The 26,091-nt window shown below is 36.6% G+C and overlaps 1 protein-coding gene across 1 annotated transcript in view; it reads left to right on the forward strand.

The window, feature by feature from the left end:
• The window catches only part of LOC121371086 (hormonally up-regulated neu tumor-associated kinase-like), a 60,370-nt gene extending 36,402 nt beyond the window's left edge, over positions 1 to 23,968 (forward strand). Inside the window, exons 3-9 of the mRNA XM_041496724.1 lie at positions 11,395 to 11,597; positions 12,481 to 12,570; positions 16,485 to 16,540; positions 17,818 to 17,944; positions 20,098 to 20,222; positions 20,728 to 21,834; positions 22,386 to 23,968. Coding sequence (XP_041352658.1) covers positions 11,395 to 11,597; positions 12,481 to 12,570; positions 16,485 to 16,540; positions 17,818 to 17,944; positions 20,098 to 20,222; positions 20,728 to 21,834; positions 22,386 to 22,576 — 1,899 coding nt within the window. The 3' untranslated portion in view covers positions 22,577 to 23,968. The remainder of the gene's footprint in view (positions 1 to 11,394; positions 11,598 to 12,480; positions 12,571 to 16,484; positions 16,541 to 17,817; positions 17,945 to 20,097; positions 20,223 to 20,727; positions 21,835 to 22,385) is intronic.
• The last annotated feature ends 2,123 nt before the right edge of the window (positions 23,969 to 26,091 follow it).

The raw sequence follows: 26,091 nt of genomic DNA on the forward strand, positions 1-26,091 counted from the left end.
GGCCTAAGAGGTCGACTTCCAGGTTTTATTTCTCAATTCCTAAAGGATAGATATTTTAAAGTCCGGGTGGGATCGACTTTGTCCGATATTCACCCACAAGACATGCGTGTACCTCAAGGTAGTATCCTGTCTGTAACTTTATTTTCTGTGAAAATTAACAGGATCACCCAGTGTTTAACACCTGGTGTGGCAATGTCACGATGAGACGTAACATCCGTATTATTGACAGACAAATGGTGAACTGTATTACTGCATTCTTTACCTTTGTTTTTACGAATCTTATTCCAAAACGATTTCACTGATGTTTGTGAATTCAGCTTGCAGACAAAGGTTTTCCAAGATGTTTTCTTACTCTGTCTGATCTCTCTGCGAGCCTTAGCCCTAACAATACGAAATGCATCCAGGATATCCGCTGTAGGTTCACATTTGAACCTCTCAAGCAACCTGTTTCATTCTTTGAATGCATCCTTGCACGTATCATTAAACCATGGTTCACTGAAACGCTTTGGTACTGCCGAAGCCTTTGGAATAGTTTCATCTGCAATATCCTTCAAGATTGAAGTGAACAAAGACAGTGGGATCACCAGCATCAGTAATGGCAAATTGTTGCACATTAGTGCTGCACAGATGCTGAAACTGACCCCATTAATTTGCCTTCGCCAGTGTTCATTAGAGAAAACCCGCTACATTTTTCCATTAGCAGCAAGGAATCTGTTATATGCACTTCCCCACAGACAGGAAAGCACATACCACGACCTTTGACCAGTTGCGGTGCACTGTCTGGAACGAACAAGAAAACAATAACAATCAGTTGAATGGATCCACCGAGGGATAGAGTTCAACCGACTGAGCTAAATCCCGCCCCTGAATGAATAAAATTTGGCAGTCAAAGCTAGATTTGTTTACCCAACCCCTCTTCGTCGGTTTCAGGTTTCTTTAGTTTGTTTTTGTAATGCCGGTTATTCACCGCTAGCATGTATGTCGTAATATCCAGGTGGGTGTAGAGTTTTCGTCTTTTGAAAAATTTACAAAAATGAGAAAATCAAAGATGGTCGACACAGAATTATGAAAATAATGTGTTCACATATCTTTGCCAAAACAAAAAGATACAAACATGACTGGACTGTCTTTTTATGTTTTCCAACATCAGAAATCTCGTTCTATCAATGTTTAATTAGGAAAGTGCATAGAAAAGAACATTAAAGTCATTTATTCCTAAACAAAATTGTTACTAATACTAATTAGAACCATGAATGGCTTGACCATCCTGATAACTATATCAGCTTTCTGTAATTACAGATGAATTTAATTAAAGACAAATAAGCCATCATGCAAAATGTATCAGTCATCTTCTTTAAGATGAGTACCTTCGACCCCTGTTACTACGACCAGCCATAAGCAATTGGTTCCAAGACTGGCGGATTTTACTCCAAGGCATGCAATCCTGCTACTTGAAGATTGGCCCTGGTCATATTTACTTTGATGCTTATTTACTGCTGATGGCAGTGAATATGGTTTTGGTGCACAGGCTTTGCTCCTACCAACTGATTGACCATATGTTTTGTCGTGCTTCTGTGAAGATTGGCCTTGGTCATATTTTCTTTGAATGTTTCACTGGTGGGTGGCAATGAACAGGGTTTAGGTGCAAAAGCTTTTTTTTTGTTTTTTTTGTTTGTTTTGTTTTTGTTTTTTTGTTGTTGTTTTTTTGCTCCTACCAAGTTTGATTGACCATATGTTTTGTCGTACTTCTGTGAATGACCGAGGGCTTGACTGACCATAGAAGGTGAACATGAATCGTGTAGCTTCTTCTCTGAGCTGGGATTTAGTTTATTTTTACCAGATCTTAAAACGTTTAGCACTTATCCCTTGCCAATGCTAAAGTTTGTTTTGTTTAACGACACCATTAGAGCACATTGATTTATAAATAATCGGCTATTGGATGTCAAATGTTTGGTAAATTTGACATATGGTCTTAGAGAGGATACCCGCTAGATGTTTCCATTAGTAACAAGATATCTTTTATATGCACCATCCCACAAGATATCACATACCACGGTTTCTTATATACCAGTCATGGTGCACTGGCTGGAACGAGAAATAACCCAATGGGGCCCACCGATGGGGATCGATGTCAAACCGACCGCGCAACAAGCGAGGACTTTACCACTGGGCTACGTCCCTACCCACAACTAGTAAGGCTACGAGAAGCCAGTAGGCCTGGTATGATTAAGTAGCCAGTAGGCCTGGTATGATTAAGTAGCCAGTAGGCCTGGTATGATTAAGTAGCCAGTAGGCCTGGTATGATTAAGTAGCCAGTATGTCTGGTATGATTAAGCAGCCAGTAGGCCTGGTATGGTTAAGTAGCCAGTATGTCTGGTATGATTAAGTAGCCAGTAGGCCTGGTATGATTAAGTAGCCAGTATGTCTGGTATGATTAAGCAGTATTTTGTCTACTGCTGCATAGATGATCAAGACAGCTCGAACTTTAACACTGCATGATATGTTGCCCTGAGACCTAATTGACAAAGGTCTCTTAGGCTCTGCTAGACAACAAAGCATCCTCTTTGCAGGTCTTTTAGCATTGCACTGTGAAAACGCAAAGTTGCGAGAGTTTAGTGAATTAGGCCCCTGGTGACAGAAATAACATAGTATGATGAAAATATCAATCATGGTAGAATGGAAATATCAATTATCTGCGACCACAAGTACGGTACCGGTTGTCACACGTGCAACCTGTTGAACAACACCCACCCACCTGGATATTATTACATGCATGTTAGAGATGAATAATCAACAGTGGAAACAGAAAACTATAACTGAAATTATAGGTTAACCAAATCGGAAGGAAGAAACAAATGAATGAATGGTTAATGATAAACCACCAATAAGAAATATTTCGGCAGTTCGATTGTAGCAGCAGGCCACAATTTACCAATTGGTCAAGATGTCCCAATGGAACAAGATGAATCGGCTGATCATCTGCCCAATATAGTACAGGAGCATTAGCTAAAACCTTAAAAAGTTAGGAGAAAGCTGAATTTTTCAGGAAAGATCCAGATAATATCATCCCCCCACCCCCACCTAAAAACAATCCCCAAAACCCCTATCTTTCTTTAGAATCAACTCTGTGGCATTTTTAATATTCAATTTGGCCGTTATCATAAAATATATCAAAATTATGATAACTCATTAAATGTAGGACTTAGGAATGTTGAATCTATGAATCTATTCATATTTATTTCATTTATACTTATTTTCGTGCTTATATCCAATTAAGGTTCAAACACGTTGTCCTGGGCACACACATCAGCTATCTGGACTGTCTGTCCAGGGCAGTGTGTTAGTGGTTAGTTGTGGTTAATGAGAGAGAAGTCAGTGTAGTGGTCTTACACCTACCCATTGGGTCGTTAAAACTCGCTCTGGGTGGAAGCCGGTACCGGGCTGCTAACGCAGTACCTACCAGCCTTATCTCCGATGGCTTAACCATAACACCACCGAGGCCCGTAATCTATTCACATGAATTTCGGTTTAAGATGAGCTAATTAGCATAGATCCGCAATAAATAAAGGCAATATTTGGCTCATTAACATAAGATTTAATCAGCATTTTATAAGTTAGTAAAAGCCAAAAGTTTCAGGAAATCTCTAAAGGATCATATTCCTTCCACCCGTGCAAGCTTCTATGAATTCTGTCCTGTAGCATTTTCAATATCCAAGATGGCTGCTGGCATTAATTTGTGAAAACACTATAAATATTATATTGGGCGGGCCCATCGGAAGCCAAGCGGGTGTTACCGACAAGTTTGCTATTGTTTTGCAAATTATCTGTTTCTGACGGCCACATATTTAGATTGCGACATTCAACTTGTGGATTCTCCAATGTCAAAGGAATTGACAGCACAAGAAACTTTCTCATCTATCATCCGCTGTCTACCATTCTCATTATCGTAATATAAAAAAACTTAGCGACTTTGTTTACATTGTGTGCATGCAAATAACCCTATTTATTTATACAAAGATAATTTGCGGGGTGCACTAATTTCAGTCCGATTGAACTCAGCTCCACTGGTCTCTAATTAATTACCTGTGGACCGGTATAAAGGACTTCAATCACATTGGACTAATCAGTTCCAGAATGCAGCCTATCCAACAAGACGTTGTCGAGTGCGCTGTGCAATTACCCCCCACCTGGGGGGATTAATTGCAACGTATGGAAGCCTGTTAGAGTATCGCGTCTCGTACACCGGGTCACGGGCAACCGTGACCTTGGTGTACGGAGATAGGATTCCGAAGAAAGGAAGGTGGAGGAAGAGGAGACGTGCGCCAGCGGCGGCGCAGGGGGAGTCAAAACCGGTGGCTAAACCGCCGGCAGCGACTCCGTCTGCTAGACCGCCCAACGCCGCTCACCTGGAGAAGAAGACGAAGAAGGAAGTGGCCCCGGCTCCAACCGTCGCAGTCTCTTCAACGGAGAACGAGGAGAACGAGTTTGACACAGCGATCTGTGTCACACCCTACAACAGACCCGATCCACCGGCCTTTTCTTCTGGATTTCCGGATGTGTCGCCAATTAAACCGGCGACTCCTGTAGAGATCCAGGCCCGGAAGACGGCAGTGGTTAAGAGGAAGGCGACCACTCCCCCGAGTGCCATTCCAGCCAAGCCATGTCACCCCTCTCAACCGCCGAAGCCAGAGCAACAACCAGCGGGACAATGGACACTTAAGGCCAGCAAATCAAATCAGCGGTTCCACCAACTCATCAAAGTCAACCTAGAGGACGTGCGCCAGCTCATCAGCGATCCCAAACACAAGGCGTATCACCCACTGCCAGCCAATCCCGATGAAGGGGACTTCGCCGTCCACCGAGTCCAAGTAGATGTGGATATCAACGCAGTTTGCGTCACCATCCGCCGGGGGGGGGGGGGGGACGATACAACCAAGCGCTGCTACTCAAGGAGATGGACGACCCCACCTTACATCGCGTCCTCAAAACCATAGCGGGGAAAGATTATCGGTACATCACCCAGAGTTTAGCGGCCTCCCCTTACCGGCCTGATCTTCCACATCTGGACACCACCGACTTAATCGGATCGCCTTAGAAGCCAACCTTTGCTAGGACAGGTATCAACCTCCTTTTTGGGGGGCTAGTCGGACTTAAAATTTTTGCGATGGTTGTTCAAAATTGTTATGTTTACTTTTTTATAAATAGTCCGACGCACTTTACTTTGGCGCCCGTTCAATTGCTCACAATCACCTTAAAAACCTTTTGACCGAGCAGTCTCAACTACTTTTGGGTTTAATTTTAGTGTCCAGACATGCTTTTGGATGCAGTTATTCTCGGTAGACGTAGTTTGTCAAGTTTCACCAAGGAATCGAAATTCAGCCAATCACAGCTTGGCCCCACTTGGTGCTACGATTTGGTCCGCGCTTTCGCTGGACTTCAATATGCAGACTTAGACTTTTGACAAGTTTCCCAAGGAATCGAAATTCAGCCAATCACAGCTAGGCCTCACTTGGTGTCTGCTATTTGGTCCGCGTTCTCGCTGGACTCTACTAACTGGCTTAATTCCAAATTCCGCCCACCTCAAACCTAATTCCCCTCCCCCACCTCCTGCTCCGGAGTTGGTCACTGGCAAAGTCAGAATAACAGTATTGAAAACGTTAATAATGCCAAAGTTAACTCACCTATTAATACCTTTACCGAATCCAAATGAAATTCTGATAAAACATATAAATACATTATTTTTTTAATTTATCTGGCAGAGTAAAACTGAAAAATTGAAACGAAATTTAATAACGCAAGATTATGAAAGGGGTGGTATTAAAATGATAAACATAAATAATTTTATAACAGCATTGAAATGTACATGGATTCGAAGAATGTTTTTAAATAACTCAAAGTGGATCACTTTGTTTAAGTCAATTACAAACATATCGTTAACAGACATGATTAAACAAGGTGATTATTTCCTAACGCGCAAAATAGAACATATTCGCAATAGGTTTTGGAGAGAAACACTGTCCAGCTGGATAAATATACAAAAAGTTCAAAACCCACAAAGTGTGGATGATATATTAAGTATTAATATCTGGAATAACAGCAAAATATGTATAGGTAACAAACCATTTATATACAAACATTATATCAATAATGGTATCACATTTATTAATGATTTATTAAACGAACAAGGTGATGTTTTAACATACGAACAGTTTATAACAAAATATCATATAAATACAAATTTCTTGGAATATGCGTCAATAACAAATGCTGTTAAATCATTTATAAACAAATTAAAAAACATAAACGATGACACTTTCACAAGTCTTAAAAATCCTGTTTTCCCGTTCAAGATAAAACATTTATTATATGTTAAATTCACAAACTGTCATTCCAAAAGCACAATTGAAATATGCAAATGAAGGATACATGTATGATACAAAGAAATGGGAAAAGTATTATGTTATTCCTTTTCGATGTGTAAAAGACACGACATTATCATGGTTTCAGTATAGAATAGTACACAGAATCTTAACTACTAATACATTTTTGTATATGATACATTACGTGGATTCTAATGCTTGCGACTTCTGCAAAGCTTCATGTGAAACGTTACATCTTTTCTTTGACTGTAACAAGGTTAACCACATTTGGGAATTAATACGAGAATGGATATTGACTGAAACAGGAATTGACATTATTTTTAGTCAAGATATTGTTATGTTTGGTATGATCAATAACGAAAATAGTAACTTTGTAAATTGGTTGATTATCAACATTAAATATTATATCTACTGTATGAAAGTACAGAAAAAAATATTAAATATCAGTGGAGTTAAAAACATTTTGCAAAACAAGTTTGAAATAGAAAGATTTATTTTATATAAGAATTGCAATTACGAAATTTGTAATCAACAATGGACACCATGGCTTAATCTCTTTGATTGAAACGTATTTCCTAACAATAGCTTGTTTCGAATTCCAGGTCTTTTTCGTTTCGCGCTAATATAGATTTACCCCCCCCCCCCCCATGTGTTTATTTATTTATTTATTTTATTTCTTTATCTATTTATTTGTTTTGTTTTGTTTGTTTGTTTGCTTATTTATTTATTTATTTATTAATTTATTATTATGTGTTTTAACCATTATATCTTCTTTCTTCTTCTCCTATATTTCCCAGTCCTTTCCATTATATGCGTCATAGCAATTTGTTTTGTTTTTTACCAATCTTTAATTTATACAGAAACATTACAAATCCATTTATGTATCAAATTGTTATATATGACTATATAGCATTATTATACAACAAATTAGATATGCGTACTTGTATATAAATTATATTACTTTGATGTAAGGCCATGAATTCAAGGCTCCCCATCCTTGACATGGTCAGAATGGACTGGGGAAAATAAATATTAATAAAAAAAAACAAAAACAAAAAACAATTCCGCCTACCTCAAACCTAATTCCCCTCCCCCACCTCCTGCTCCGGAGTTGGTCACTGGCAAAGTCAGAGGCTAAATCCGTAGTGGGCGTGCCTGAACCTCTGTGGATAGGGGCACGTTAATAGAATTTCCCGTTCCCGGTAGTTGGAAAGAGCGAAACATGGCACTATAACTTTGAGCTAGCTTAACAACACCACAAGAGCATTTAATGTACTAGTATTAAAGGTAGTACTAAACCAAATAACTTCCGGCTGGGTCAAAGTTCAAGGTGCACCCAACTATTGATAGAGAAGTGAACTCCACAAGTCCTGTGATTGGTGATAAATGTGAGTGTGTTAGGTGTAAAACAAAATAGTTTCATCTGGGTAAAAAAATGCAATTTTATTTCATCTAGTACCACTGTGTCAAGTAGCCTTGTGCTTGAAACAATTATGGGGTACCTGTTAAAAAAAAAGTACTCGAATTTTGTGCGAAACTAGGGTAGTCATAGACGCTACCCGTTATCTCAGAAATGAGCAGCTTGACCCCTATTTTTTCTGATTCACTTTAAAGGGGAGGGGTGGTAGTATTTATATCCGTGGCGTTTATGTTGATTGATACGCTGCATGTAGGAGTTTTAGCCACATATGTTACTGTTGTCGTCTATTGGATTGGATTTGGTAGTATACACCCAAAAGGGACAGACCCTAGTTTTTAAACACAAAGGCATATTGTTAACTATTGATCACTAAAATCAAATTTTACTTATATTTTATTGTTTAGATTTTCCATTTCCGAACAACTGAAGTTTTTCTGGTCATCCTGGTTTATGGAGTCGAGTTTTAGTCCATTTTTAACGGTATTTCACCGTTTCAACTTCACAAACTTGTTTCACTCTCTTGTAAAGTTATCCAAATGTGTCACAGGTTTGTAACTTAACCCAGCTTAGTGTCCATTTTTATGGGTTGAAACTTGGATCTGCGCATTTAATTATTGGTTATTCGACGTAAAAAAGTTTTAAATCATTAATCATCGGTTATTAGCCGGCAAACAACTGGTATTTGTTTTACACATTCTCTAAGGGGAAACCCACTACATTTTTCCATTAGCAGCAAGAGATCTTTTATATGCACTTTCCCACAGACAGGACAGCACATACGACGGCCTTTGGTATACCAGGCGCCGGGCTCTGCGACGGGAAAACCCCAATCAGAGACCTTTGCACGGATGAATATCCTCTTCTGAACCTTTCTTGGATCCTTTTCAGATTGTAACATACAGACGTCTGAATCACTTTCAAGGGATTTATAACTCAGAAAATTAATGATTTGCCAGTAATACACCAAACTGATGTAAAATTGTTTACAAGTGTATAACAGACGCTCTAAAATACTTTACGATTAATATTAGTAATCTTCCATAAGCATACGGTATTAAATATCGTATCTCTTCACAAAACTGATTTCCAAAAGATAATAGAGTCGTTATGATATCACATACAGCCATGACTACATGTCGGTTGTTTTCTCTACAGAGTACAGTTGGTGTTGACCACGGATACGCATAGAATAACATCCTAAGTTAGGAGCATAAGTATTTTACTAAAGTTATTTGATCATTCAGTGGTAAGCGGTTGGACGTGCGCCCTCTTGCATCCCAAACGGCACTTGTATACCTCTCTGTACTTTCTGTTCTTGAAGCCGTAAATGAAACAGTTCACAGTCGTATTACAAATATCCAGCACTCGTACTATCTCCAGTACCAAAGGGTTATGTGAATGGTTCGATAACGTTTCCAAGAAAGAGTAGACAACGTGCGGTATATAAAAACACAAGGATATCCCGTATGCTAGGACCATCAGGGTAGACTATAGCGAGGCTTGCTTTTCCATCTCCGACTTCTGCAAATTTCGATCTCGACATCATAATTTAATGTTTGCAAACAAAACTCGCAAACTCGCAAACAAACCGAGCATCTCAAATACAATGACTGTAGCTGCAATAATTCTGATAGGTTCAGTAAGGGTCAGACACACCAGTGCTGCAGCTATAGAAGCATTCCATATCGCATTAAGCGTTGTTTTGGCGTGCGCGAGGTAGTGGTACGGGAACTGAACTGCGTAGTATCTCTCAGGCGACAGAACTGCTTGAAATACACCACCATTTACCGACAGAATCTGTGTTAGGAATATGATGGTCAAGTAAGACGACCTGTACTTGATGAGGAATGGCATGTGTGTGCGTACCGGATTGATGGTCGTGAACACAGAGGCCACAACGAGATCACCGACCGCTAGAGCTGTGATCATGATGTCACTGCTATACCTCAGCCTTAAATCGACTGACGACTGCAACTGTTAGAGCATTTCCTCCAACAGAAACAAACATTAGTATGATGGTTCAACGTATACTGAATCCAGTGATGTTGGTTGTCATGTTGACTTGTTTTCACGACGTGTCCGTTAACGAATGAATGGTAATCGAGCAATATTCATTAAAACGGATGATTAATGGGTGTGGTCAAAATGTTGCTGGGATTACACACGCAAATAAAAACAAATTCCTATTGATATTATACTATGTTTCATTATTTATATATTACATTACACTTATATTTATATATCAGGATGATTATATTTCAAAAACAGTAATACAAAGATAGATAGATAGATAGATAGATAGATAGATACATAGATACATACATACATATATAGATATTCATACATCAATATATACTAGCCAGTGCCAGGTCTGCCCACTGTTTCATGCACGTAAGCGGGATCGACCGCGTAGATTGTAGGCCCCGTGCATATGGTTGAGTTAAAGATGTATGAATATCTATATATTGTATGTATGTCGAGGTTGGCTGTTACATACATAGATATTAATTAAATCCTTTCTGGCCCTCACAGACTGGAACCTGTGGCACCGAATCGCCCGCAAATTGCAGACTAACCACGATGTGCTCTGAGCTATCCAGACATCCATATATATATATATATATATATATATATATATATATATATATATATATATATATGTATGTATGTATGTATGTATGTATGTATGTATGTATGTATGTATGTATGCATGCACCTATGTATGTATTATGCATATATAAAAACAGACAGACAGACATATATACAGACAGACAGACATATATATATCTGAAAGCATTAAAACATGCAAAATTACGTGAAATGCTATATCAACTAGGTTTGTTTTTTTAATTCTTTATGTTCTGTTTTCCCCTTCCTCTCGGTTACCCTCTTCTCCTTTTTTCTTCTTTTTTTTTCTCTCTTTTTTTTTTTTCTCTTTGTTTTCCTCCAATGCAAGCTCGTTTCACCTATCATTCTTGACCCTCAGATCATTTTAAAATGCGTATGTATGTATGTAGGTAGGTAGGTAGGTAGTATATATGTATGTATGTATGTATGTATGTATGTATGTATATGTATGTATGTATATGAATACGGTTGTGCAGTATATGATAAGAAATGTAATGAATATAACTCCCATACATATCACATATTGTTTATATACATAATATGAAATATAAAACCTTTACCGTACCGTTATACAGGTACACATAATCATGTTATAATTTTATTATTGTTGTATATTGTAAGACGATGGTTCAAGGCACCCCAACCTTGACATTGCCAGTGATCTGGGGGTAATAAAGATTTAGAAAAAACAAAGTTGTTTAATTCGGCGATTTAATTATGTCGCTGTAAAAATATCAGCAAAAAAAATCAATATACAAAACAAAACGGATGTTTATTTTATTTAAGCCAGAATGATGTAATATTGTAGGGCACTTTGAAACGGAACTTCGTTGTCATTATTGTGCAGGTAACTACATACCATAAATAAAAAAGCCTGATATAATTATGTAACGGTCATTAAGCATAATATGGGTACATATTTCTATTAAAAAAGTCAATAAAAACCTTTTTCGATATAATATGCAGGTGGCGGTAAAAATTGTCGACAAAAAGGCTCTGGTTCAGAAAGAAGCTGCCAGACGTAACTTTCGAAGGGAAGCGATCTTACTTCAAAAGTTAGACCACCCGAATATCGTCTGCCTATACGAAGCCTTGGAAACGTTCAACAGTTACTACCTGGTCGTAGAGCTGGGAGATGGAGGTTCGCTGAAGCAGTTCGTGGCCAGCAGGTAGCTTTCTTATCTTCTCTTTCCAGGCGCGTGAGCAGACTGGGCTGGGGGGGGGGGGGGGGGGGGGGGGGACCCACCCTGCTCAAGCAATTTTATTTTTATTTTGTTTTATTATTATTATTGGGTTTTTTTGTAAATGTATATTATTTCCGGGTAGCATGACCCGACCTTCTAAAACTTCGCTCGCCACAGTCTAGACCCTCCCCCTGCATACATTCCTGCACACGGTCCTGCCTTCTCTTCTTCTTTCGTTTGAAATTAAATTCATGTAAGATATATTTCAGTGGTGGAAATATTGCCGCTGTCGTCCGCAACTATGTTACGTTTATATTCACACATTAGTCAATCAGCAGGTTTTGTCTCGGGCCGGCAAAATGTGTAGCTTGATGGCCAGAATGTTAGGCAGAAATTTCAGCCAATCTCTCTCTCTCTCTCTCTCTCTCTCTCTCTCTCTCTCTCTCTCTCTCTCTCTCTCTCTCTCTCTCTCTCTCTCTCTCTCTGTGTGTGTGTGTCATACATACATACATACATACATACATACACACAGAGTAAAATATACTGAATAATAAAAGATAACGTGAATATTTTAATGTATAGATATTTTTTCAGGATAAACTTAATTTGGTAAATAAACTGTTATAAAATGCCTACAAATGTTCAGAAGACATTGTCAATTATAATACACACAAACTAATGGGATTCAAACTGAATAACATAAAATTAATAATTGCGTTTCTTTTGTTGATTAGTATATTATTAATTTACTACTACTACTATTACTACTACAACTACAACAACAACAACAATAATAACAACAACAACAACTATTACTACTACTATTATTATTATTATTATTATTATATATTATTATTATTATTATCAGAAATCTTTTAAACGAAGACGAAGCTCAAAATTACTTCCAACAAATGGCTTCTGCGCTGCACCATCTGCACATGTTGAATATAGTACACAGGTAAATACGTGCACATGTTGAATATGGCCTCAGACCACAATTAATTTCACTATGTATTCTCATGTAGCCCCAGTGGCTGTAGCACTTTTATTAATTTCACCAGGCCATTAGCATTTCACGGGAAACATTACCTGCCTGGGCCCATTGAACACTCGAAAGGACGACATCTGTTGTCCAGCTCTTTTCCGCGTTATATCAATGTAAACAAACACACGTGGCCTAAGGGACCGAATCACACCCATTTCTCTGCATTTTACACAAATTTTGCATGACTTCAATGTGCTCTGGGGGACATTATGCAGTATCCAGTGTAAACCAAGTACACATATTCACTAACTGCATCCTCTTACCTGTCAAACCCAGTGTAACAATCCAGTATACTAAGCAGCTCCCCAGCCATTAATCACATCACAAGAAAACTATATTTTCTCGCATTAGTTTCCGTATTTTGGACAACCAAATGGGTCGATAACTCTAGTCTGAGGCCATATAGTACACAGGTAAATATGTGAACATGCTGAATATAGTATACAGGTAAATACGTGAACATGTTTAATGTAATACACAGGTAAATACGTGAACATGTTGAATATAGTACACAGGTAAATACGTGCACGTTGAATATAGTACAGAGGTAAATACGTGCACATGTTGAATACAATATACAGATAATTATGTGAACATGTTGAATATAGTACACAGGTAAATATGTGAACATGTTGAATATAGTACACAGGTAAATACGTGCACATGTTGAATACAATATACAGATAATTATGTGAACATGTTGTATATAGTACACAGGTAAATATGTGAACATGTTGAATATAGTACACAGGTAAATACGTGCACATGTTGAATATAGTACACAGGTAAATACGCGTACATGTTGAATATAGTACACAGGTAAATACGCGCACATGTTGAATATAGTACACAGGTAAATACGTGAACATGCTGAATATAGTACACAGGTAAATACGTGAACATATTGAATATAGTACACAGGTAAATACGTGTACATGTTGAATATAGTACACAGGTAAATACGCGCACATGTTGAATATAGTACACAGGTAAATACCGTGTACGTGAACATGTTGAATATAATACACAGGTAAATGCGTGAACACAGCACATCACACAATTTAAAGAAACTCTTGAATACGTTGAACATAATCTAATTTTGTTTAATGTATTCATGTATTTATTTTTAAATTCATCCCCCCCCCCACCACCACCACCACCACTACCACCAAAACCACTAAGATTATTTCTAAAATAAGATATGTGGTGGTTTCTAATATTTGCATTTCAAAAATGTACACAATTCAGTAGTTAAGCCTGCACATGTGGCTACCTGTGTTACGAAATGACTTGCCATGAAATATCGGAATAATAAACAGAACGAAAATAAATAATAATAGGAATGTAGGAATAGGCCTAGGTTTCGTTTACAACAAAAAAAAAATATTTATTTTTCACGTGTATTATTTTTCTTTTTTATATCTTTAAAAAAGAAATCAAATAAAATTTCATTTAAATATTCGTATAGTAACAGTAATCAATGATCATAGCTGACTATTTAATTTTTGTTTATTTCAATACGTTTGTTAGAAAGTCACAGACCATGTGACTGGAACAAGATTCAGTGCGCAGTACTCTGTGGCACATTGACAAATCAGAGCTATCGGGGTCAGATTATTTTTATTCTTGGAACTCTGGCTCCACGCACACGCTGGTATACTTGACAACTTGTTACGCATTTCTGATGGTGTCTAAAATTATGAATGTTTTTAGGTTATCTTCATTATGGCATCCCATGTTTAGAATAAATCCTTTGTAATGACAGATTTTGTCGGAGTTAATGTATTTTATATCAATAACATTGGGACCGTTCTAGATCAATAACGTAATGGTGACGACATATATGTCGTAGCCGTTCGTAACTGGTAGTGGTAGGTCAAATGACGTGTTACAAAATTATGAGGGAGGGAGACTGGTTGCGTAATATGTGAATTAAAAAGGTCTAAATGGTAATTATTTACTATACTTTAAAATACTTTCATATATTCCAAATATTGGTTACGCAAAATAAAAGGACATATGTTAACTTTGGAAACCCAAGATAATTACAATATTTTTAAAAGAATGCAAAAATCGAAAAGCTGTCAATTGATTTACTATTTATATATAAAATCAAGTGTTTTCTACATTAGATATTGCGAATAAATGGTCACAAAAACTTAATACAAATATTACTGAAGGTCATTTGTCAAAATGCTTTGAAATTATAAAACAAATTACCCCTGACATTAATGATTAAAACTAAAAACTTTCAATTCAAGCTTATACATCGTATCTTGACAACAAATACCTAATAAATGATTTACTTGTTATACTAAAAAGATACATATATAGTTGTAAACATAAAGAAAAACTACCAAAATTTATGGAAGCTCTTAGTTTTATAAAGTATTATCTAACAATAGTAAAATATATTTTAGGGTACATTGAAGACCGCTTCACAGAAAAATGGGGTATTTTACCTGTTTAAAATTAATACTTTAAATAATAATAATAAGTCCATCAGTTCCATTAGTTTATTTTTACGCTAATGGAAACATCCTTTCAGCTGGAGATAAAACATTTCTTTAATTTTCTTACTAATATAACTGTCCTCCATGACTTTGCCGATCCTTATTATGTAATAGATGTACATAGCTATTTTTAATTATTATTATTTTGCGATGTTATTTCTTCTAATAAGATGTATAATATTTAGTATGTATACATGTGTGTATAGTATACCCAACCCACGTGGGTATATAACACGGATGTAAATGTGGCATTTCATGGAAATAAATTTTGAAAAAAAAAAAAAAAAAAAAAAAAAAAAACCCACATAAAAACCCCCAATTCTAGTTCATAATATCAGTGTCTGTATTTAAACAAGGGCTTAAACCGTTTGTTGTCGTCCTGATGTTTTTAGTAGGCCAAACCGGAATTTACTTCCAAATAATGTTGTAGGCCTACGTAACGAAAATAATATACATTATGAAGTAAAATTAAAAATGATTGCTGCAAATATTAACATACGGCCGCAAACAAATTGGAAATACAGACACTGGTATTTTAAATAAGAAAATGTATTAAATGTGCAATTTTAATCTCTTTTTTTTTTTCTTTTTTTTTTTAAAGGCCATGTGAATGTCAATGCACCTACCAACACTATCAGTTGAACTAATTGTAGACCTAGGTTTAACGAGTTAATTAAAAGTGGTTTTAATAATATGAGGGATCTAATTCAGTCGGTAGTGCACACCTGAGATGCTTGGGTCGTATAGTTCTAATTGAACCACACCTCAGAGCCAGTGAGTTTTTTTCATCCTAGCTGTCCTAATTATGTTTGATGTACATAACTATGAAATTCAAGATAAGTCGATTCCTACACGTGTTTAGCTGCATGTTCATCAAACCATCTGACACTCAAAAGATATCTGTAATTGTGTGTATCAAATTACATGTCTGCATCAGTGTATGCCATAATTATATTTCTATGGCACTGCTCGTGACATTTGTTAATAACTCCATTCCTGAAAGTGAAAAGAAGAAAAGACTACACTAATGAACCAAACAACATAAAATTAGTTGGTTCATTTTTGCAACATATGTCTTTACATTTACAGGTACCAATTACATGTACTTCATAAATTAATAATTCTTGGTTTTCATTCGCCTTAGTGTTTTGATGAGTGTAATTTTTTCACTCACCTACGCCTTTTGAGGTGTGCGATTTTTCACTCATCATGTATTTTCAAAAGCCAAGGACGGGAAATAATTAATTTTGCTAAGCTTTATTAAGTAGATACAGGTTTGACTTTGTGTGTATTCTGTAACTTGGCTTGTTTTAGAGACCTGACTCTGGAGAACTTTCTACTGAAGAAAAACATGGATCTGTTATTAACAGGTATACACGATAACACTAGTTTTAGTTTAATTTATACCTGAACTGTCAACATTTGCAAAAGTTTATTTTTTTAAAAACCCGCACACACACAGCTCCAAATAACATTAAATAAACCCAAATAAAACACACAAAAAATCCACAACATTCCAATGACCATTACGAATATAAAACGTGAAACAATTAGAGTTATGTAGAAAACAGAGGGGGTGGGTTGAGGGGATAAATGAATTTAAATTAAAAGCGGGCGACTATTATTGCATGACTAGTATATACAAACGTCCATTAAAAATTAGGTACCGTTTTTTCGTTCTTCATCCTATAGAGTAGGTGTTAAAATTATGTATACAGGAATAAAACTGCCTCCAAACTGATAGTTCCATACACTTCATGCACTGGCCTTCGTGGTATTGCATTAACGTTTCTATAATTGGTATTTGTGTTGCATCCCGTGCACAGTTGTCTTGTATTTGTAACCACCTTACTAAAAATAAATATCAATTAGGAGATAAACATACTCTGTTAGCGTTCGGTTTTAAATGTAACATTTAGTGGTGTTAAATCCACGATAACCTACCTCGAAAATGAAATTAGAGTATGTTTATCTCCATTCTACCATAATTAAAACGTATTCAAAGTTAGAACTATTTTTAATACGCTGAGGGAATAGGAGTGAACAGGCAGGATAGTTACACTTTGTTTAACAGTATAAAAACATAATATGCGACCGTTGAACTTGGAACACATATTTAATCTTGTCTATTTTATTAACAGATGTGAAGGAAAATCCATAAACAAGAATAAGTAACACGTTTGTTTGAAATTTAATAAATTACCCCACACACCTCCCAAACAAAATTCGATCGTCTGCTACAGTATTATACAACTATTTTTCCATTTCTTCTCATTAAAACTGCAGTTTGTGTACTTACTTTCATTCTTTTCTTGTTTTGGCAACTACATACATTTCTTCTTCAAACCAGTCTGGATTTATATCAAACACTTCCCGAAGCGTACTGATGTCAAAGGTGCCCCTTTGTTCGGCTGACATGTTTGTAAATACAGCGTTGTATTCATACGCGAGTAAAGCTGCCTAATTAAATATTATGTGGTTCTCCATGATTAATCACCTAGGATTTAAGGTAACTGGCCAATCAGAATTGAGTATTTTCCAAAGTTATGGTAGAATTTCATATAAACTCGGAACATGACTAAATCGAAATGTTATTCTATTACAAACATTTCAATTTAGATTTGACTTTGTGTTTGACTATATTTAGGTTTTGGCCATGGCGGTATCTGTGAGAAGGGCAGTAGTTTGGATACACGGTGTAAAACAACCATCTACTCGGCGCCAGAGATTCTGTATGGTCGGGTGTACGGTGCTGCTGTCGACGTCTGGAGCCTGTAAGTTTCCTGAGTGTCGAGTTTCCCTTCGTCCAGCTTACTAGACGGAGCATGTTTAGATTAAGGCCCAAATACCGTAAAGACAATCACTATGCGTGCACCAGGTGTTCCCTTCCTGTGGGTACGGCTATGTTGACAGGGGAAAGCCCCTGCCATGAACCTGCCATATGGATTATAAATGATAACTTTTATAATAAATGTTGCGTCAATATTATTCCAGTTTAAATTTCTGTTATCTGTTTTACTTATTCAGGTTATAGTGAAGTTGATTTAATGTCGGATTTTGTTGTTTGTTGTGATAGCCAATGATAGCCATGTCATAAACCCATGTGATAACTGAGTGTATTAACTCGGTTAATAATGGTATGCAAATTTGAAAGGTCTTTAGGTAATGTGGTGCTGTGGATGAGTAATCGCTTACAAGTCAACAAGACCTGTATACCTGAGCGTAACGTTTTCAAAGATTTAGCTAAAATGAGTGACGTCAAACTAATTTGTACTAATCGTAATGACGTCATATTAGTGATTTACTAAATAAATTAATTAAACTGTTATTTTAGAAATGTTATAGGATAAATAGAATTTGCTACTCGTTTTTTAATATGTAAAATATCAACCTCGTCTAGTTAACATAGACGCGGTTGATATTTTCCATATTAAAAATACTTGTGACTAATCTTCTATATATCATATATTAGCTAGCATATCCAGTGTAATCAAAGTATGTGATATTTTTCAGATCACATACAATCAGAATTTGATAACTTTGCAAATTAGATGTAAATTAATCGAGGTCACGGCACTACGTTTACTGACATTTAAACAAACGGTCTACGTTGACACACCATAACTGACGTATACATTCATAGTCATCAAGCATTTCATTAGCAACCTTACACTGAAAGCTGTCCAGCGTTCAGAAAACAAAAAACGTTAAGCACTAGTTTATTCTTAAGTATGGACATCTAAAATGACGTGAGTTTGACGTCATTCTCAATAATAATAAAAAACCCACCGCGGCACATATTCTAACGTCATTTGAATATCGGGTATTGGCTGACTGGAATTAAAGTTGCGTGTATAATCTACAAAAACACGTTATATTAAGCTTGAGATTATATGATAAAGAGATTATTAACCTCGTGTATTTCGGTATCATCAATATCATATATTAGGAATAAAAATAATGCATTATGCTCACGCATAATACAATTTTTATTCCTAATATATGATACTGACGATACCGAAAAACACTCTGGTAATAATAATAATAATAATAATAAATATATATATATATATATATAAGTACTCCTTTCTGCTGTTCACTTGCATTATATCGCAGTATGTGACATGAGACTTCTTATCTAAAACCGTTACTACATTTTAATATTGAAACATTGTTATAAGGGATGTTCGTCATTTAGAGATCTAGATCTGAGTTAAAACCTGAAATATTAATATTAGTGTGAATACACATTCATACATAGATAAATAAGCATTATAAAGATACAGCATACAACACTTGTGTTGTGAGTTTGTGTTGTGACTGCTTTATTAGGTACCGGCCTCGGTGGCGTCGTGGTTAAGCAATCGGTCTACAGGCTGGTAGGTACCGACTCCAAACCCCGAGTGAGTGCTCCGCAAGGCTCAATGGGTATGTGTAAACCACTTGCACCGACCAGTGATCCGTAACTGGTTCAACAAAGGCCATGGTTTGTGCTATCCTGCCTTTGGGAAGCGCAAATAAAAGATCCCTTGCTGTCTGTCGTAAAAGAGTAGCCTATGTGGCGACAGCGGGTTTCCTCTATGAAAAAACAGTGTCAGAATGACCATATGTTTGACGTCCAATAGCCGATGATAAGATAAAAAAAATCAATGTGCTCTAGTGGCGTCGTTAAATAAAACAAACTTTACTTTGCTTTATTAAGCTTTATTTAATTTCATTTTGTTTTAAAGTATTTTCTGCAGGAATGATATCTGGAGTAGGGGGAACCATCTCTAGTCGGTGGGGTGGGTGGGGGAGGGCACAAGCCATATTTTTATTTTTATATATAGAGAGAGTAGAAAAAAACACAACAAAAGAAAACGGGCATGCCGATTAGTGGCCTTTATAAATGAGTTTTACTATAATGATTGTGTTTTCCTTTTTAAAGTGGCATTTGCCTGCATGTGATGCTGACTGGAAGATTTCCATTTCCATCTGGAAGTGTACAGGACATCTTTAAACTACACTCAACAGTGCTGAAGGGTTGCAGAGCACCGAAGTATCTGTCGAAAGGTAACTCATTATCGAAATCAGCAGACCCAATCTCACACTCAGTTTAGTGGGTGGAAGATCACTATGCAGAGTATCATTTTAAGAAGCCTGGACGATACCGGGGTGGGTGGGGATGTCTCTAGAAGGGTTGGTATTGCATTCTGCTTCGTCTCAGTTAACAAGGTGTTGTTTTGTTTCCGAATTTTAAACAGAAAGATTACTTATGCTCGTCTCTCGGTTCGTCATGACATTATAATTCCGACTGCCATAAATACATGTATTTTTAAATAGTTGCATGCACATTAACATAATAACAACTATTATTAATTTATTAATCAGTTTAAAATCTAATATCATTCACATAAAAAATGTAACTGTCAATAAATAAATTATTTCAATTTTTATATAATTCGTCGTTAATTCACATTTTTGTAGGTTTTTTTTTTTTTTATCTAAACACACATACAAATGCACTTATAAACTAATTTAACTCATAAACAGTATGCATGTCTCATTCTTTTCATAGCCTGCCAAGATCTTCTGTCTCGATTACTGGAACCAACTGAAAATAAGAGAATCAGTATTATTGAAATTATTTGTCATAAATGGGTTACTCGGACGTCTGCCGACTCAGTAGTGAGACCACTGTCTAAACGTGGTAAACCTGCCCTGAACGAAGACGTGCTGAACGTTATGGTGGCAGTATTGAGCTTCAGCGAAACCGACATCATCAGGTCAATGGGTGAAAATAAAATCAATTCCGCCACAGCTACCTACAAACTTCTCAGCAAACGGAATCTGCCGCTAGACCAGTTTCTTGAACATGTGCCAGGGGATAACAAAAGTGAATGCTGCCAGTCTAAATGCTACTCAGAATGTGAGACAAAAGACTCGAACAATGTGGACATTGTTTCCAAGATGCCGAATATAAGCATTTCGAAAGGGAAGTTACCAAACGTTGTCTCGGATGTTCAGATGTCACTGCCATCAACACTCAGGCCTTGTGTTTTCTGTGAGCATGAAACTCACGTGTTACCAGTCTGTGGACTGAGGATTTTATCATTAAAAGACAATCATTTTGAAAAGAATTTGTTTTATGAGACCGAAAGATACAAATTACCAGATATTCTAAAACACCACCACCAACAACAACAACAACACAGACGTCAACGACAGAAGCCTCAGCATAAGCAGCAACACAACCATAAGCCATTAAGTGGCCAATGCAGTGTTGCATATGCATGGAGTACTAATTCTGAAGATACTGAGATCAAATTGAAAGCACGAGCAACAGTGGCGAGTATTTCTGATAAATATAAGGTTAGAAACGAGTCTTCAACAAGTGACATCTTTCCGACAGCTCCTCCTAATACGTCACAGGGACTCCGGAGTCACCAATCACAAGATACTCAACAACAGAATGAAATCTGTGTTAAATCAGACACTTCGCATGACATGTTGATAGAAAACAGTTTGTACAACACAGAGAAAAAGACGGCCAGTTATTCGAAACCTGTATCGTTTACTAGAAGGCAGATCGATGATGATCAGACAGTTCCTAGCTCCGAACTTTTGGCGATCAGGACCAGCAGCGGAAGGTCGATGGCGATTTTAAAAAAGATGGCAAAACACAGTATGTCTCTGTATAATCGTACTATTATATATCTTCATGTTGTTTTGTGCAAGTAATCCACTTGTGCAAGTTGCTAGGATTATTGGTAATGCTTACCAAACAAAGTGTGTGTTTGTATATGCAGATGGCAAAATTATTAATCCACCATTTTGTATTCTAACGGTCAGATAGTTTAAAGTAATTAAATCAGAAAATATTTAAAATAAAATTAAGAACATTATGTTTGCAACATTTAATGAATGTTTTAAGCCAATTTGTTTTATTTGTATCTGTTCAGAGAGCAACTCCAGAATTGAAATGCATTTTAAAATTTGTTTACAATCTTTATTTATATATTAGATGTGGATCCAAGGAGGGGTTGCTTCAAATTCAGTGCTTAAAGAATGAAAATATATAATGATCTACTTTCATTTTAGTTGGATCGGCTGACATGTTTGTTGGGAAAATGTCCAGATGTATACTGTACATATATTTATATACACATTGATATCAAAGGTCAATGTACACTATTTTAAAATTAAAATTAATCATCAATTGAATATCATTTGCAGATAAGCAGGGTACTTTGCCAGTGCCTGGTCAGTTTGTGCCTGAATGTGCAGTCGTGAATGAGGTCAACCGGATTTCTTCAAGTCCCATTCCATGTAGATCACATACATCCATGTCAGAGGATTCGGCTGCAAGCAATGAAGATATCTTTTTGCCAGTTATTAAAGTGACCATCACTACATGTAGACATTGATTTCAGTAATAAACTATTGACCAGGTATTACAGTAACCATCACTACATATAGACATTGATTCAAGTAATAAACTAGTCACTAGATATTAAAGTGACCATCACTACATGTAGACACCGATTCCAGTAATAAAATAGTCACTAGTTATTAAAGTGACCATCATGACATATAGACACTAATTCCACTGATTCCAGTAATACATTATTTACCAAATATTAAAGTGACCATCACAAAATGTAGACACTGATTCCAGTAATAAATTAGTCACCAAATATTAAAGTGACCATCACGACATGTATACACTGATTCGAGTAATAAATTAGTCACCAAATATTAAAGTGACCATCACATGTAGACACTGATTCCAGTAATAAATTAGTCACCAAATATTAAAGTGACCATCATGACATGTAGACATTGATTCCAGTAATAAATTAGTCACCAAATATTAAAGTGACCATCACGACATGTAGACATTGATTCCAGTAATAAACTAATCATCAGATATTAAAGTGACCATCACGACATGTAGACATTGATTCCACTGATTCCAGTAATAAATTATTTACCAAATATTAAAGTGACCATCACGACATGTAGACACTGATTCCAGTAATAAATTAGTCACCAGATATTAAAGTGACCATCACGACATGTATACACTGATTCCAGTAATAAACTAATCATCAGATATTAAAGAGACATCACGACATGTAGACATTGATTCCAATAATAAATTAGACACCAGTTATTAAAGTGACCATCACGACATGTAGACACTGATTCCAATAATACATCAGTCACCAGATATTAAAGTAACCATCACGACATGTAGACATTGATTCCAGTAATAAATTAGACACCAGTTATTAAAGTGACCATCACATGTAGACATTGATTCCAGTAATAAACTAGTCACCAGTTATTAAAGTGACCATCACAACATATATGTATAAATAATGATTCCAATCACGGACTAGACACCAGCTATTCCAGTGAGCACCACTGATTCCAGGACTAATACGGTTATTACAGTGATCATAACCTCACGAAAATAATGATTCCAGGGACAAGATATCTGCTGATTATTACAGTGTTCAACACCACATGCATAAACGGATTCAATTGATAAAGCTTTCTATATATTATCATCTATAAAAGTGACCATATCTACATGCCGTCACTAATTCCTGAAATATGAAAATATTGAAAATATACATTCCAATGACATTGCCTATTTTCTAATGCATTCACAGTTCCTCATCTATGTCCAGAAACGAAACGTGTTTCATTCTAGTTCTACCCTTTTTACTGTGATTCGATGGTAAACAATTGAAATGTTTGTTCTATATGCTAGATAGCGTTGTCAACAATAAAGCTTTAACTGCCACTTATGCGGTAATGTTTTTGGAGTTCTGTATACTATTTAAGTTCTGGAAGACCAGTTTCCTACCTCACATATGATATCATTATCTCTTTAAACCAATGGTATATAGCTGGTGTGTGAAACATGCATGTTATGTGTATTTTTATTCCCTATCTGCGTGAAATAGCGTACAAAGACTCTTTTGATGCTTTGCATCATCTATGCTAATTTCGAAAATGCGTATTTGCAATTTTTAGGAAAGCTCTGTAGCGAGTACTAATTGTTGACGGAATTATATGTTATTATATTAAATGAAACGTCACCACATTGAAAGTGTTTTGGCTATGTTTGGGTTTGTCTTTATTTGGGGGGTTTTCTACTGTTATTAGTACAAATGGACGGTATACACAGAAGTAGGGCTAGTGGCTTTTTGATTATGGCTAGTGAATATTGAAAATAAAAAATCCCGTGGCTAGTGGACTTTTTTTTATTTTAGAAGCCCTGTCATTCTATTATTACTTCAACATATTTTTGTGCTTATATCCAATTAAGGTTCATGCACGCTGTCCTGGGCACACATTTAAGATATCTGGGCTGTCTGTCCAGGACAGTGGGTTAGTTATTAGTGGTTAGTGAGAGAATGGGGTGTAGTGGTCTTACACCTACCCATTGAGTCGTTAAAACTCGCTCTGGGTGGGAGGCGGTATCGGGCTGCGAATCCTGTACCTACCAGCCTTATGTCCGATGTCTTAACCACGACACCACCGCAACAAATAAGATAACCGCTTTTGTCGTTCCAGCCAGATTGTTATATCGGTTATCTCCCTTACGTATGAGTACGGTTTGTCATGTTGACAAAGCGTTACCGGCGTCCGGTTCTCGACCTCGAAATGTTTGGTTCATCAAGTTAAAGACGGGCGCGGTACTAGTATTATATAGGTAGTGGGTTGGGATTTTAGAAATAATATGAAATGTGTTGGAATCTAAACAACAAAGCCATTATCAAATTATCAAGACTCGTATTTTCGTATCTCTGAGACGATTCGGACTTTTAGGCATGTCAGGTTTAATAAGATTGTATGTTGAGTACATACGTGTACGAGACAGGGTGGCGGGGTGGGGGTGGCTGTATTTTAAATAATTAGGATTGTGTATGCTGTTTTAATAATGGCGTGTTTATAATTATCCCACCACTTAAAAATACCACTGGCAGGAAAGGCGTGTTTTAGCAGTACTCCAGTACATTGTTTAATCAACGATAATTTGTGTTTAACAAGTGCTGTATGAATATAAGATCAAACGTTTACACAAACTACACGTTTCTCGATGTCTAAACGAGTCAAATTGAACTTGTTGCTGCTTTTTTTTCTACTTCTATTTTTATTCCACTGCCCCCTTTCCTTTCTTTCCTTTGAATTCCATGTCATTTTTTCCCGATCTAGCAACTCCTTCTATATTTCATTTTATTTCGCTGTTCACCTCCACATTCCAGTTCTTGTCGCTCCAACCGCGAGAGCTGATTGTCTCTTGTGGCTATATGTTCCACATACCTGCCATTCCCAATCAGCTTTTAGCTGTGGGCTTAGTCTGACCACTCCGGGGAGTGTTCAGTAGTTAAATCTGTCATTGTTAAAAGGCACGTGTAACCACCTACTATGCACCCCCACAACCAGCGGTCGTTAGTAGTGCCGTGGGTCAGACCAGCTTTATTAGAGGCAGAGGACGAAGATTGTTGCTGCTCTTTGCAGAAGTCAGCATGTAGATGTATTGAATGTTCAAATTTTTAGTCTTTTAATTTTCAAAACGATTAATTTAGCATGTCTTTAAGTCTCTCTTCTTACAAATGTTAGTATCATTCATGACATATCTTTCGATGACTTCTGTTAATCATAATCTGTTATGTCACTTGTTATAAGTGGTCCCACACCTCCGTCCCAAGTCAAAACATAACCATGGACCCAATGACCTTTAATCTGCCATATTCAGTGACGGTAAACTTACTGCAAACATATAAGCAAAACACTTTGGAGCAAAAATGTTTGGGGATAAAAGTCAGATAAAACGAAACTTTCAGCTCTGATTACTGGGCAAACTTGTTTTATTTGCGACAACAATATTATAATATGTACGTTCTGTTTACCAATATCATGC

Source organism: Gigantopelta aegis, chromosome 4 (assembly GCF_016097555.1).
Source record: "Gigantopelta aegis isolate Gae_Host chromosome 4, Gae_host_genome, whole genome shotgun sequence".
NCBI lineage: Eukaryota > Metazoa > Mollusca > Gastropoda > Neomphalida > Peltospiridae > Gigantopelta > Gigantopelta aegis.